The following is a 16652-nucleotide window of genomic DNA, read 5'->3' as shown; positions in this document are numbered from 1 at the left end:
ATTTTCATGGTAATCATTTTTTATATGAATGTCAGTCAATCTACATTTAAAAAACAGTACATACTTATGATTTTTCCATGAAGAATCTGATAATGTTTTTTTATTTGACCTGCCTCGGTAATTTTTCGATCAGTCTTGCTAAGTCTCGGTCGATGTTATATCCGTGAGATCTTACATTGAGAGCCGTGCAAAATTTTCGTTTCAGATTCTTTTCGACTAAGACCTAATCACACCTATTTTTTTATATAGCTGTAGTCAGAATTAGATAAGTTTAACCATGAGAATGGCGTTTTGGAGGCCGAGCTCCATGTAGGCCTTTATTTTTGAAAAATTCAAATTCAAACTTTAATGTTTCAAAAAATTCTGAAAAAAATTATGCGTGTATGTAAGGATGCAACCCACATGTGTGTAAAATTTCATGATGAAATACGTTGGAATGCGGGCTGTACAAAAAAGACAAATTTATGGCCTAGGAGGATGAATAGTATCATGTGTTAAACAACCTCAGATTTATCTTTTTTGCACAACCCTCATTTCAACGTGTTTTGTGCTGAAAATTTATGCACATATGTGTTATGTCTTCATGTATTTTTTCAGAATTTGTTGAATGTAGAATTATGAATTTCGATGAAACTTGAATTTTGAATCCGGAGGCATCCAGTGAGCTCGGTCACCAAAGGCAATTTCTGGTTTAACCATATGCTTTTAGGCTGCCTGTAGGTGGCACCAAAACGCTTAATTCTCCTCTGTATTTGTCTTCCTCATTTCAGCTGATGCATCAGAGGCATATACCAAAGTTGGGTTGGCAAGCAAAGCACCCCTAACTCACACGTAACCGCAGCACAAGTTCAAAAATACAGGGAGGAGGCAAGGAATCCAGCGGCAACTTATCTTAAAGCTTCTTCATCCACATGATCAATCAGCTCAGTCGCTCTCTGTCTCCACGATCGAGGTCCAGGAGGGTGAAGGGTAGAAGAAGCCACTGTAGGTAGGAATAGGATGGACCCAGCCTTGCACAAGGCGGCGGTGCAGGGGAGCGTGGGAAGCCTGAAGAAGCTGGTGGCCGAGAACCCCGGCATCCTTGGTTCCAAGACGCCCCAGCAGAACACCGCGCTGCACATCGCCGCCGAGCTCGGCCATGCCGGTTTCGCCGAGAAGGCCCTTGCTGTGGACGACAAGCTGCTCGTCAGCAAGAACGCTGACGGCGACACGCCGCTGCACCTGGCGGCCAGGGCGGGGAAGCTGGACGTGGCGGACCTGCTCATCGGCCGAGCCAGCGCATGGCCCGCGGAGCATCCGCACCACTCCCCCGCCGCGCAGAATGGAAAGACAGGGGAACCTTCCCGGAGCTCCCCTGGCACCGCGCAGGGGCCTCTGTTCATGGCGAACAAGGTCGGCGACACCCCGCTGCACGAGGCGGTGAAGCACGGCAGGAGCACCGTCGCGCTCAAGCTGCTGGATGCCGAGCCCGGCCGCGGCCACGCGCTGAACGTGAAGCAGCAGACGCCGCTGCACATCGCTGCACGGGAGGGCCTCGCCGACGTCGTGGCCAAGATCGTCAGCCAGCCCTGGGTCCACGAGAAGTTCGTCCCCTCCGACTCCGTCAGCGGCACCGCCCTGCACCAGGCCGTCCTCGGCGGCCACGCACGTAAGTGTCCTGCCCGTCGCCTTCTTTTCGTTGCCATGTCCTGTATCGTGTCATTACAATCGTGCAAGCAGGCGTGGTGGAGATCTTGCTTGACGCGACGCCGCCGGACCAGATCGGGTTGACGGACTCGAGCGAGAACAACGCGCTGCACTACGCGGCACAGAAGAACAACGCCCGCGTGGTGAAGCTGCTGCTCAACCGGAAGGTGGACCTGGCCTACAAGCGCAACCGTGACCTGCAGTCGCCGCTGCACGTGGCCGCCTATTACGGCTCGACGGAGGCCATGGTGGAGCTGCTGAAGCAGTGCCCCGACGTGGCGGAGATGGTGGACAGCAACGGCCGGAACGCCTTCCACGTCGCCATCACCAGCGGCAAGGTGGACGCGCTCAAGCGCCTGCTCAAGCACGTCCGCCCCGAGGAGATCGTCAACCGCGTCGACCGCGCCGCAACACGCCGCTGCACCTCGCTGCCTCCCTGTCGCGCATCCAGTCGGCGCTGCTCCTGCTCAAGGACCGCCGCGTCAACCCCTGCCTCCTCAACCGGGACGGCCAGTCCGCGCGCAGCCTCATCGAGAAGCGCGCCGCCTCCGAGGAGATGGACACCTACGAGATGTACCTGTGGAAGACGCTCAAGAAGCACGAGGCCTCCAGGTGCAAGAAGGAGCAGCTGCCTCCGATCGCCACTTATCAGTCGCTGCGCAGCCGGAGGGCTGGCCACGACGAGTACTACGAGCTCAGCGTCGGGACCTACACGCTGGTGGCCACGCTGATCGCCACCGTCAGCTTTGCCGCCACCTTCACCATGCCAGGGGGGTACAGCCAGACCGACGGCACGGCCCTCCACGGCCACAAGGCGGCGTTCAAGATCTTCGTCATCTCCAACACTGTCGCCATGTGCAGCTCCATCGTCGTCGTCTTCTGTTTCATCTGGGCGTGGCGGGATCCCGTCAAGTTCAAGCTTGATCAGCTCATGTGGGGCCACAGGCTCACCATCCTTGCCTGCCTCGCCATGGTCGTCTCGCTCATGACCGCCGTCTACATCACCGTTGCGCCCACGGCGAGGTGGCCTGCCTACGTTGTGATCGCCATCGGAGTCAGCACTCCCGCCGTGGTGTTCCTCATCCTTGGGAAAGAGGCATTGTACGTCCCAATGTAAGTGCAGCATTTTGGTGCCCGAGCTCCATGGAGCTGGTTCGTTTAAAAGATAAGTAAAATCACATTTCAAAGTTTCAAACAATTCTAAAGAAATTACACAGTGACATATGAGAGTAGTACATGTGTGAATTTTTTTATATGAGAAAATACATTGACACGTCAACTACACAAAAGTGACAAATCAGTCATCGCTTAGTTTACTTCTCACTTAAATGTTTACTCGCGTTACTGGTATTCAATAAAAGAAGGAAACCATGGTACCTACCTCCCTCCCTTACTTGGTAATCTAAGAACCCTTCAGGGGGGAGCAAGAGATCTTCCATACCAACATTTTGTTCGCCACCCCTGCTTCCTCCTCCACTTGAGCTTGTGCTTCGGGTACTACGGACCCTCTGCCATCCATTGCAGCAGAGCCGTTTCATGAGCGGGGGGGATAAGCGCAGTTCTTTGAATCAAAGGTTTCATGAAATCGAAAACTGGTTAGTTTGTGTTAACATATCAAGGGATACCAATCATTGCCAGGTATGGTGGGGAAAAAAGCAACCTATTGTATTTTCCTTACTCCAGTGGGCTTTAACTAGACCTGTTTACTTAGCTTGATCTTTGTGCTCTCGGCATAGGTAGGATGTATCTCTGGATATAAGAATAAAGAATGGAATTAAAGGGCTTGGTTTGACCCTTAGGAGTAGAGTAGGTAACCCGTTTGCTATCCTTATTTCTATACGGTGTTCAGTTGACTTGCACAGAAAGACCCCTATTGTAAGTCCACGAACATTTTGAGGTCGGGGGGGGGGGGGATTATATGGATCCGTGTAGAACTCAGTCGACTGAGACTTAACGAAGTCTCAGTCGAGTGACGTCATCGTAGTTTTTTTGCTGCAAGCGGCGTGGCTAGATGCTACAACCGATGTTGAAAAACGTTGCGACAATTTTGCAAGCAATGATAATTGAAGCTGCAATCGGTGTGACTAAAATGCTACAACCGTCAATGACGGATGTTACAACCGGTAAAATATTGTGCTACAATCGACGAGGGACAACATGCTACAACCAACAAGATGGATGCGGCAAACGGTAAGTTGCAAACGTTGGGATAAAATGTTGCATGGTCGACTGAGACTTGTTTAAGTCTTAGTCGACTGATTTTTAGCAAGGGCTATTCGGTTGTAGATGCTTTTATCTACATGTTACATCGTTAATTGTCTAATCTACAATGATTAGAACATTGTCCGTATCTTACGGTGGTGTGTCGCGATTGGAGCGGGTGACAGACATGTTTTACCACAAATGGATGGTGGCATAATTTACGGACCTCCACCTTCCTCGCCTTAGGTATGGTGTCACGCCCAATATGCGACCCTATCCAAAAGGAACTCGAAGGTCCCACGAAGGATAGACCCGCATATTGAAACGCTTTTGCAAGGTGGATATCATTACATCAACATTACATAATAGATGGGGATACATACAAAAGGGCATACAATGCCACATGAATACAACATCATACATAAGATCAACATCCGACTACGGATGAAACACAAACAAAAGCTCAAACGACATCCACCCTGCTAGCCCAGGCTGCCGACCTGGAACCTATCCCCTGATCGAAGAAAAAGCAGAAGAAGAACTCCAAAACAAGTAAACATCGCTCTCGCGTCATGATCTTCGCAAAAACATGTACCTGCAACTGTTGTTGTAGTAATCTATGAGCCACGAGGACTTGGCAATCCCATTACCATGGGTATCAAGACTAGCAAAGCTTAATGGGAAAGGAAGGGGTAAAGTGGTGAGGTTGCAGCAGCGTCTAAGCATGATATGGTGGCTGACATACGCAAATAAGAGCGAGAAGAGAAACAACGGAAAAGTCGTGAAGCTAGCAATGATCAAGAGGTGATCCTGAACTCCTACTTACGTCAAACATAACCCCAAAACCGTGTTCACTTCCCGGACTGCGCCGAGAAGAGACCATCACGGCTACACACACGGTTGATGCATTTTAATTCGGATCTGGTGTCAAGTTGTCTACAACCAGACATTAACAAATTCCCATCTGCCACATAACCGCGGGCACGGCTCTCGAAAGTTTATACCCTACAGGGGTGTCCCAACTTAGCCCATGACAAGCTCTCGCGATCAACGAAGGATATTCCTTCTCCCAGGAAGACCCGATCAGTCTCGGAATCCCGGTTTACAAGACATTTTGACAATGATAAAACAAGACCAGCAAAGCCGCCCGATGTGCCGACAAGTCCCGATAGGACCTTCACATATCTCATTCTCAGGGCACACCGGATAGGTCAGCCTACGAGTAAAACCAACCCTCGAGTTGCCCCGAGGTGGCCCCACAGTCTGTCCGTTTCGGACCAGCACTCGACGGAGCACTGGCCCGGGGGGGTTAAATAAAGATGACCCTCGGGCTCCGGAAACCCAAGGGAAAAAGGGCTAGGTGAAGCAAATGGTAAAACCAAGGTTGGGCCTTGCTGGAGGAGTTTTATTCAAAGCGAACTGTCAAGGGGGTCCCATAAATCACTCGACCGCGTAAGGAACGCAAAATCCGGGAACATAACACTGGTATGACGGAAACTAGGGCGGCAAGAGTGGAACAAAACACCAGGCATAAGGCCGAGCCTTCCACCCTTTACCAAGTATATAGATGCATTAATAATATAAGAGATATTGTGATATCCCAACATAATCCTGTCCACCATGGAGCAATATTCAACTTCACCTGCAACTAACAACGCTATAAGAGGGGCTGAGCAAAGCGGTAACCTATCCAACCAACGGTTTGCTAGGAAGGGTGACAAGGTTAGAGGCTGACATGGCAATTTGGGAGGCTTGATGAACAAGTGATGGTAGCGCAGCAAAGCGATAGATCGAAGCAACTAGCATAGCAATGATAGTAGTGAGATCCAGGGTAGCGGCCATCTTGCCTGAAATCTCGCTAGGAAGAAGAACAAGTCCATGAAGAAGACGAACGGATGAAGCCGAACCAAGCATAGACGAACGAATCCTCACGATCACAACGAAACGGGAACTATCGAGAAGAAGCACACAACATGGTAAACATACCACACAAGAACAAGGCATGATGCTCAACCAAGTATGATGCATGACAAGGGTACATGAAGCTACTCATGGCGAGAGATGATGCAAACAAGAGCAACACATCAAGGCAAGTATAAATGAGGCCGGAAACAACGTATAACAAATCCGGTAAGTCCTCATATGCAAGTTTCAAAGTTGGTCCAGATCTGAACAAACATTAAGTTGAAGTTATTAAACAACAAATTAAAGATCACCAAGAGGATCTACACGAGATTCTAGTCAAGTTACATATAAAGTTCATTTAATTCGGAGCTACAGCCTAGAAGATATGACCAAAACAAGTTAAGCATGGCATTGATGCAAAAGGCACTCAAACATCAAGCAAACACATCAAAACAAGGATGCAACATGATAATATGAAACTACATGCAATTCTAAGCAAGTTACATATAGAGGACACTCAAAACGGAGCAACGGTTCAACACATACACTCTATACAAGTTTAAAGGACAAGCTGTCCAAAACAGCAACTAGGCATCTAGCAAGCATCAAAACAATATGCTACAGCACCCCAACATAAGAACAAAAGGCATGGGCATGAAGTAAAGGTATAGCATGACAAAACATGAACACTGAGCTAATTCCAGAAATCACTAGATAATGCTGAAAAGGACATGGCAAAATTGCAAATAATAACAGTTTCAGGCTTAGCAGAAATAACATCAGGTTACAATGTTTAGAGCTGTCAAACAACATGTTACAGGAACTTATCATGTAAAACAAAGGCATGTCATGAATCTACTAATTGCATAAAACAAAAGTCCCTTACTGACCATGAGCCAAAAGGGCACAGCAAATATGATGGCACCCATGTAAACATGGCAGGTTATATGACAGATTCATACATGGCAGGAACAACAATAAGTAGACATGTTGGTGAGCTTGTACCACTCACCACAGAGCAATACATGGCATGGAATGGTACCCAACAGTAATAAGACATGTTTATGAAGCTAAGCATGGCAAGAGCAAGTTCATAGGGTGCATGGATCACTAACAACAATCATGGCAACATTGAACTTAATGTTAACAGGCTGACAGCAACATTATTTAGCAAGTTTGGAGCAAGATAACAACATGTTACAGCAGGCTATAAATGCAACCAGGGGCATTAATGGATATAGCATGACATGTATAACAAAACATCCTTAGTGAACATCTCCAGATTATGCATAGAATGACTTGTAGCAGCAGGTTTATATAGCAACATGATATAGCAGATTCAGACTAGCAAAATAGTAACAGCAAGTACCCTACTTAACAAGCTTGATGCACTAACCACACAACTCACAAAAATACATGGATGGAACCACAATAAAGATGGCATGATGTAGTACAAAACACATGTAGAGCTCATACTCATAGGATGCACACATGAAATGCAACAAAAATGACAAATCATCAAGTTATAACAGTTTCAGCAGATTAACATCATATAGCACTCTTGCAACGATGATTCAGGCATGAAGATAAACTCAAACAAGCATGACACAATGGGATGAAATGTAGAGCATCTCACAACAAACATTTTGATATATTATGCACGTAAAACGGAGCAGTATGCATAGAGTTATGGCATGTTAAACTGGGCACCAGAATGTTGAAAATCAGGGACTTAGAGAAAATCTGGACCTCGACGGGGGTGGTCCAGGTCAGGGGTTGAAGAAGAGGAATGGCAGCGGGCGGCGAGCAGGGACTCCGGCAGGGCTCGGGACGGCTGGGAATGGGTAGATCGGGCCCGGGGCAACCGGATCCGGCAGACGGGGTCGAGGATCCGGCGGCGGACGGCGACGAACGACGAGCTTGGGGCTGCGGGCTCCATGGCCAACGGGAGAAGCTCCTGTCCACGGGGAGAGAGAGATGATGCATGAGAGAGAGGAAGGAGAGGGGGAGAAGGAAGAGGGAGGAGCAAGGCGCGAGGCACGGGCCGGGACGGAGGTGGTCGCCGGCGGCAGGGCTCCGGCGAGAGGCGGCGACAGCGGACGGGGGAAGCGCTCGGGACCTGCTGGTCCAGATCGAGCGAGAGCTCGGGGAGGAGCAGCGGGGTGGCGCCTCGGGCGCGGAGCGGGCCGGCGGCGGTGGGAGGCACGGGGAGGACAGGTGGCGGCTCGCGGTTGGCTGCGGAGGCGGCGGTGGACATGTCCGGGCGGCGGGCGGACGTGTTCGGTGGCGGGAGGATGAAGATGGCTAGGGTTTGGACCCGGGATTTCGGGGGAGAGGGCATATATATAGGTATAGGGAGCTAGGAGACTCCAAATGAGGTGCGGTTTTCGCCCACACGATCGTGATAGAACGACCGAGAGAATGGAGGGGAGTTAGATGGGTTTTGGGCCACTTTGGAGGGGTGTTGGGCTGCAAAATAAAAGAGGCTTTTACAATTACCCGGTTAACCGTTGGAGTATCAAATGACCTCCAAATGGAACGAAACTTGACAGGCGGTCTACCGGTGGTATACCAAGGCCGCTTGGCAAACCTCGGGTCATTCCGAGAATGTTTAATACCCGCTCACAATAGGAGACAAAAGGGGAACGCCGGAGGACATAGGAGTGTCGGATCGCAAAACGGACAACGGGGAAAAACCTCGGATGCATGAGACGAACACGTATGCAAAATGAGATGCACATGATGACATGATAAAATGCAACACGCAAGCAAATGACAAGGCAACTACGGCGAATAACTGGCGGACACCTGGCGCATCGGATCCGGGGCGTTACAACTCTCCTCCACTAACAAGAGATCTCGCCCCGAGATCTTAGGACCGAGACGGGGAGGAAAAGGGATGAGGTGGAAGAAGAACTTAAGAGAAGAAGCAAAGAATCGGGAGCACTCGAGAGTAAGAGAGGAATGGCGAGAATGACGAGAATCGAAAGCTCATGGAATCAGATAGACTAATAAACCACTCCGGATAGAACGAGATAAGAAACGAATAAGACTGAAAGGATTTAGGCAGCAGTCCGGCTGAGACAAGGAGGAATAGAACACGAGCTTGAGAGGATGGAATGATACTTGATGAAGACATGACACAAAACCTCCGGAAAGAATTTAAAGAGTTGAATGAAAAGAACGGAGAAGAAAATGACAACTTGTGCCACGAATGAAACTGAAAGAATCTTTTAGAAGGAAGGTTTAAACGGAGTTGTTGAGAAAATAAACAACGAAAAGAATAAGCTTGTTGTGGTCTTATAGGTAAGATCTCAAATCATAAGGTGATAACCGGCCACAAACGGAAATGATTGGATAGATGAGAAGAACGAAGAAATGCAAAACTCCACTTCAAAAGAATACGGAGAATTAATTGCACTCGAGATGCAAGAAGAATAATACTTGAACTCCTCCAACAAGAATCTTGATGAACACTTGAAATAATGAATTAAATCATGAAGAACCACCATGAAGAACTCCGGTGACAAAAGGACAATGAGATAGAATGAAGGATGAAAGAATAAGATTAAAGCTTGCGGTGACTTAGATGGAGGTTCCACGAAATGGCCGAGGAAATTTGAACTCCGGAAATGAAAAGATGCAAACACTTGGAACTAGAATTTATTCATCAAGAACAAACTCCAAAGGAAGGGATTACTCACTTGGATGAAATAAGAATAAGATTTATTGTATGCTTATCCTTCATCAAATTTAATTGATGACAAGCAATGGATTTTGCATACTACTTATTCTTCTTGAAAAGGATTAAGGGGGGGGGGTATAGCACAAAACTTGAGAAAGTCTTCATGAACCACCGGTAGGATTGGAAAGAACGAATGAATTAAAATGATAATCAAAGAAAAAGAATCTTGAACGAACCACCGTAAGAATTCGAAAATGAATGATGAAAAATAATGAATCACCGAGAAGAATTAGAAGAATAAATATGCTTGAGGGGATTTAGATGCAAAAGAATAGGAGATCATGAGCTGATTAAAGAACACTTGAACGAAGCACCGGGATAATTGGATAACGGTAGCTGAAATGTGAGGACGAAGAATTCTTCTGGAATGATGGCCTCCGACGAAAAGAAACGGGAAAACAACTCCTGACATACTCCGGATGGGTAAGAAAAGGAATATCTGGCAAATGGAATAATTTGAGAGGATAACAAGAAGCTAGAACCACGAATATTCGAGAGAACGGACAAGATTTAAGAGGAACTCTTCTTCGATCTTCAAATGACGACAGAAAACACCACCAAAATTACCGAGATACTCCGGGAGAATGAGAAGCAAAGAGGTTAAGTCAACAATGAAAAATGATTTGAAATCGATCTTGGAAAGGCGTCTGACTGATGAAATTCATACTTACGTCATACTTCGAAAAGAATTGAGAATAACTCCGGGGGAATCAGAAGAGTCAGGTAAGATCCTGGGAAAAGACCTGTGGGTTAGGGCCCACTAAAAGAAACACCGTTGGAAAGGTTTGTTGAAGAGGTAGATGATACACTAGAACAATTGAAATATTTGAATGAGGTGACAACCTCGAATTAATTGGAACACAGATGAATCTTCTAGGATGTCTTGAACTCCGGAATGATTGAATGGCGAGAGGCAAACAAGCAAGGAGAACACTTGATCCAAGGAAAAGAATACGATCAACACCGAAAAACTTGAATTGAGTCCACCGGAGAAGAAAGGGATGAAGAATGACGAACGCGACGAGAATTCACCGGTTGAAATGTTTGAGGAAAGCCTGAAGAGGTTTCGTATGAATGAAATTGATGCTCGAAAGAGGCTCAGACTCCGGGAAGAAAAGGGTGGGAGGGCGGGAAAACAAATGCAACTTGGAAGGGGAAAACCCGATGAATAACTTGAAGAGTAAACACCGGTTGAAAGAATGCAAAGGCTTTGCACGAGTAGGATGGATACTCGATTACAGGCTCCGGCTCCAAGAAGAAAAAGGGGTGGGTGGGTGGGGAAAGAAAACAACTGAGGGTTCAACTTGGCAAAGATGAAGAGGCTCGAGTCAACTTGACGAGAAATGCACCGAATCAAAAGAGCTGAGAACCAATGATCGAAAAACCAACTGTGTGAACCTAAAGAAAAATTTGAATGGGAAGAGGAGTAATTCAAAACACCTACGTCAAGATTCCTCACCAGAGCGACGAAGGGGCTGAGGAGTAAAAATAATTCCTACTTTCCGATATAAATAGACTCCGAAAATAGTTTTCTTCTAGACTCGACAACGGCCAAACTACACGATCAATCAAGGGGGATCCTAAGGTCGGTCGAGGCTCTGATACCAACTTGTCACGCCCAATATGCGACCCTATCCAAAAGAAACTCGAAGGTCCCACCAAGGATAGACCCGCATATTGAAACGCTTTTGCAAGGTGGATATCATTACATCAACATTACATAATAGATGGGGATACATACAAAAGGGCATACAATGCCACATGAATACAACATCATACATAAGTTCAACATCTGACTACGGATAAAACACAAACAAAAGCTCAAACGACATCCACCCTGCTAGCCCAGGCTGCCGACCTGGAACCTATCCCCTAATCGAAGAAGAAGCAGAAGAAGGACTCCAAAACAAGTAAACACCGCTCTCGCGTCATGATCGTCGCAAAAACATGTACCTGCAACTGTTGTTGTAGTAATGTATGAGCCACGAGGACTCAGCAATCCCATTACCATGGGTATCAAGACTAGCAAAGATTAATGGGAAAGGAAGGGGTAAAGTGGTGAGGTTGCAGCAGCGTCTAAGCATGATATGGTGGCTAACATACGCAAATAAGAGCGAGAAGAGAAACAACGGAACAGTCGTGAAGATAGCAATGATCAAGAGGTGATCCTGAACTCCTACTTACGTCAAACATAACCCCAAAACCGTGTTCACTTCCCGGACTCCGCCGAGAAGAGACCATCACGGCTACACACACGGTTGATGCATTTTAATTCGGATCTGGTGTCAAGTTGTCTACAACCGGACATTAACAAATTCCCATCTGCCACATAACCGCGGGCACGGCTCTCGAAAGTTTATAACCTGCAGGGGTGTCCCAACTTAGCCCATGATAAGCTCTCATGATCAACGAAGGATATTCCTTCTCCCAGGAAGACCCGATCAGTCTCGGAATCCCGGTTTACAAGACATTTCGACAATGGTAAAACAAGACCAGCAAAGCCGCCTGATGTGCTGACAAGTCCCGATAGGAGCTGCACATATCTCGTTCTCAGGGCATACCAGATAGGTCAGCCTACGAGTAAAACCAACCCTCGAGTTGCCCCGAGGTGGCCCCGCAGTCTGCCCGTTTCGGACCAACACTCGACGGAGCACTGGCCCGAGGGGGTTAAATAAAGATGACCCTCGGGCTCCGGAAACCCAAGGGAAAAAGGGCTAGGTGAGGCAAATGGTAAAACCAAGGTTGGGCCTTGCTGGAGGAGTTTTATTCAAAGCGAACTGTCAAGGGGTCCCATAAATCACCCGACCGCGTAAGGAACACAAAATCCAGGAACATAACACCGGTATGACGGAAACTAGGGCGGCAAGAGTGGAACAAAACACCAGGCATAAGGCCGAGCCTTCCACCCTTTACCAAGTATATAGATGCATTAATAATATAAGAGATATTGTGATATCCCAACATAATCCTGTCCACCATGGAGCAATCTTCAACTTCACCTGCAACTAACAATGCTATAAGAGGGGCTGAGCAAAGTGATAACATAGCCAACCAACGGTTTGCTAGGAAGGGTGACAAGGTTAGAGGCTGACATGGAAATTTGGGAGGCTTGATGAACAAGTAATGGTAGCGCAGCAAAGCGATAGATCGAAGCAACTAGCATAGCAATGATAGTAGTGAGATCCAGGGTAGCGGTCATCTTGCCTGAAATCCCGCTAGGAAGAAGAACGAGTCCATGAAGAAGACGAACGGATGAAGCCGAACCAAGCGTAGACGAACGAATCCTCACGATCACAACGAAACGAGAACTATCGAGAAGAAGCACACAACATGGTAAACACACCACACAAGAACAAGGCATGATGCTCAACCAAGTATGATGCATGACAAGGGTACATGAAGCTACTCATGGTGAGAGATGATGCAAACAAGAGCAACACATCAAGGCAAGTATAAATGAGGCCGGAAACAACATATAACAAATCCGGTAAGTCCTCATATGCAAGTTTCAAAGTTGGTCCAGATCTGAACAAACATTAAGTTAAAGTTATTAAACAGAAAATTAAAGATCACCAAGATGATCTACACGAGATTCTAGTCAAGTTACATGTAAAGTTCATTTAATTCGGAGCTACGCCCTAGAAGATATGACCAAAACAAGTTAAGCATGGCATTGATGCAAAAGGCACTCAAACATCAAGCAAACACCTCAAAACAAGGATGCAACATGATAATATGAAACTACATGCAATTCTAAGCAAGTTACATATAGAGCACACTCAAAACGGAGCAACGGTTCAACACATACACTCTATACAAGTTTAAAGGACAAGCTGTCCAAAAGAGCAACTAGGCATCTAGCAAGCATCAAAACAATATGCTACAGCAACCCAACATAAGAACAAAAGGCATGGGCATGAAGTACAGGTAAAGCATGACAAAACATGAACATTGAGCTAACACCAGAAATCACTAGATCATGCTCAAAAGGACATGGCAAAATTGCAAATAATAATAGTTTCAGGCTTAGCAGAAATAACATCAGGTTGCAATGTTTAGAGCTATCAAACAACATGTTACAGGAACTTATCATGGAAAACAAAGGCATGTCATGAATCTACTAATTGCATAAAACAAAAGTCCCTTACTGACCATGAGCCAAAAGGGCACAGAAAATATGATGGCACCCATGTAAACATGGCAGGTTATATGACAGATTCATACATGGCAGGAACAACAATAAGTAGACATGTTGGTGAGCTTGTACCACTCACCACAGAGCAATACATGGCATGGAATGGTACCCAACAGTAATAAGACATGTTTATGAAGCTAAGCATGGCAAGAGCAAGTTCATAGGGTGCATGGATCACTAACAACAATCATGGCAACATTAAACTTAATGTTAACAGACTAACAACAACATTATTTAGCAAGTTTGGAGCAAGATAACATGTTACAGCAGGCTATAAATGCAACCAGGGGCATTAATGGATATAGCATGACATGTATAACAAAACATCCTTAGTGAACATCTCCAGATTATGCATAGAATGACTTGTAGCAGCAGGTTTATATAGCAACATGATATAGCAGATTCAGACTAGCAAAATAGTAACAGCAAGTACCCTACTTAACAAGCTTGATGCACTAACTACACAACTCATAAAAATACATGGATGGAACCACAGTAAAGATGGCATGATGTAGTACAAAACACATGTAGAGCTCATACTCATAGGATGCACACATGAAATGCAACAAAAATGACAAATCATCAAGTTATAACAGTTTCAGCAGATTAACATCATATAGCACTCTTGCAACGATGATTCAGGCATGAAGATGAACTCAAACAAGCATGACACAATGGGATGAAATGTAGAGCATCTCACAACGAACATTTTGATATATTATGCACGTAAAATGGAGCAGTATGCATAGAGTTATGGCATATTAAACTGGGCACCAAAATGCTGAAAATCAGGGACTTGGAGAAAATCTGGACCTCGACGGGGGTGGTCCAGGTCGGGGGTTGAAGAAGAGGAATGGCAGCGGGCGGCGAGCAGGGACTCCGGCGGGGCTCGGGACGGCTGGGAATGGGTAGATCGGGCCCGGGGCAACCGGATCCGGCAGTCGGGGTCGAGGATCCGGCGGCGGAAGGCGACGAACGACGAGCTTGGGGCTGCGGGCTCCATGGCCAACGGGAGAAGCTCCTATCCACGGGAAGAGAGAGATGATGCATGAGAGAGAGGAAGGAGAGGGGGAGAAGGAAGAGGGAGGAGCAAGGCGCGAGGCACGGGCCGGGACGGAGGTGGTCGCCGGCGGCAGGGCTCCGGCGAGAGGCGGCGATAGCGGACGGGGGAAGCGCTCGGGACCTGCTGGTCCAGATCGAGCGAGAGCTCGGGGAGGAGGAGCGGGGCGGCGCCTCGGGCGCGGAGCGGGCCGGGCGGCGGCAGGATTTGGGCCCGCGCGGGTCCGGGATGGGCTCCGCGGGCCGGCGGCAGTGGGAGGCACGGGGAGGACAGGTGGCGGCTCGCAGTTGGCTGCGGAGGCGGCGGTGGACATGTCCGGGCGGCGGGCGGACGTGTCCGGCGGCGCGAGGATGAAGATGGCTAGGGTTTGGACCCGGGATTTCGGGGGAGAGGGCATATATATAGGTAGAGGGAGCTAGGAGACTCCAAATGAGGTGCGATTTTCGCCCACACGATCGTGATCGAACGACCGAGAGCATGGAGGGGAGTTAGATGGGTTTTGGGCCACTTTGGATGGGTGTTGGGCTGCAAAACAAAAGAGGCTTTTACGGTTACCCGGTTAACCGTTGGAGTATCAAATGACCTCCAAATGGAACGGAACTTGACAGGCGGTCTACCGGTGGTATACGAAGGCCGCTTGGCAAACCTAGGGTCATTCCGAGAACGTTTAATACCCGCTCACAATAGGAGACAAAAGGGGAAGCCGGAGGACATAGGAGTGTCGGATCGCAAAACGGACAACGGGGAAAAACCTCGGATGCATGAGACGAACACGTATGCAAAATGAGATGCACATGATGACATGATAAAATGCAACACGCAAGCAAATGACAAGGCAACTACGGCGAATAACTGGCGGACACCTGGCGCATCGGATCCGAGGCGTTACATATGGTTTTGGTCTACTACGACCTAGCGTGGATGTTTGTTTTATTTTATCTTGTTCTAGTGTGTATTAGTTGATGTTAGTGGTGTGCATCTTAATAATGCAAAGGCCTGTTGTATGCTTGATATGTTTGATATTTTATGATGCTACATTACGACCTAATAAAAAACAACTTTCTGGAAGGAAGAAAAGAAATGTCGCCGGATGTTTTCCTTTGTAAAAAAAGGCCGGTGCTACGCACCTGTGGGAGAAATTAGTCGGCCAGTGAGCCGTCCGATCCATCTGCTTGCCTGTTTTCTTCATCTCCTTTGTGTCGTGGCACCCCTTGCATATCCACTGACCCCACTTGGAGCATGACACATGTTGCGGCCCCTTACAACATCTCTGGCGAATAGTTTGCAACAGCGTCGGTCGACCTTATCACCGATGATGCTACGCCTGCAGCAACAATACCAGCTATGTTTCCTCAACACCGACTATGTGGCAATCCTGGTGAGCTCATAGCACCGGACTCCTGTCGGAGCAATGTAGCAACTTGCCACAACAACACTGCCACCATTACAGAATCGAGTCACGCACGCTCGTAGCAACGGCGTGCGATGCAGCACCCTGCACCCCGACTCGCCTAGATTTCCCCCAGGATGGAGCTCGTGGGCTATGGCGGTGATTTGCCTACCTCACCCATTCGGATGCTTCCAAGAAAGTGGAGACCGCTATTGGAGGTGCTTCAAAGAGAGTTGAAATCCCCATGGGGATAAGGGCATCTCTAGGTGACCCCCTAAATTTTAGAGGAGTAAACATCTGAATAAACCCACCTGCAACGTTTTTGATGACGCTTAGAAACAACCGTCATCAGCCATCAAAGAGAGGAGTAAAAGCTGAGAAATCGCTAACGCATGACGACTGATGACGGCTGTTTCCAAGCATTTTCCTTGAGAAAAAGTGCACCATGCCCAGTGCCGCCCCGATTCGA

General features: G+C 47.5%; 1 protein-coding gene across 1 annotated transcript; it reads left to right on the top strand.

Moving 5' to 3' along the window:
• Positions 1–933: 933 nt before the first annotated feature.
• On the top strand, positions 934–2417 carry LOC123065879 (ankyrin-3). Its single transcript, XM_044489081.1, has 2 exons — positions 934–1648; positions 1720–2417. The coding sequence occupies exons 1-2, from the start codon at positions 1000–1002 to the stop codon at positions 2415–2417; spliced, it is 1347 nt and encodes a 448-aa protein (XP_044345016.1). The 5' UTR covers positions 934–999.
• Positions 2418–16652: the final 14235 nt, after the last annotated feature.

The sequence above is a fragment of the Triticum aestivum genome, chromosome 3B, assembly GCF_018294505.1.
Source record: "Triticum aestivum cultivar Chinese Spring chromosome 3B, IWGSC CS RefSeq v2.1, whole genome shotgun sequence".
Classification (NCBI taxonomy): Eukaryota; Viridiplantae; Streptophyta; class Magnoliopsida; order Poales; family Poaceae; genus Triticum; species Triticum aestivum.
The sequence above is the reverse complement of the archived record's forward strand: the minus strand, read 5'-3'. Positions and strand labels throughout refer to the sequence as shown.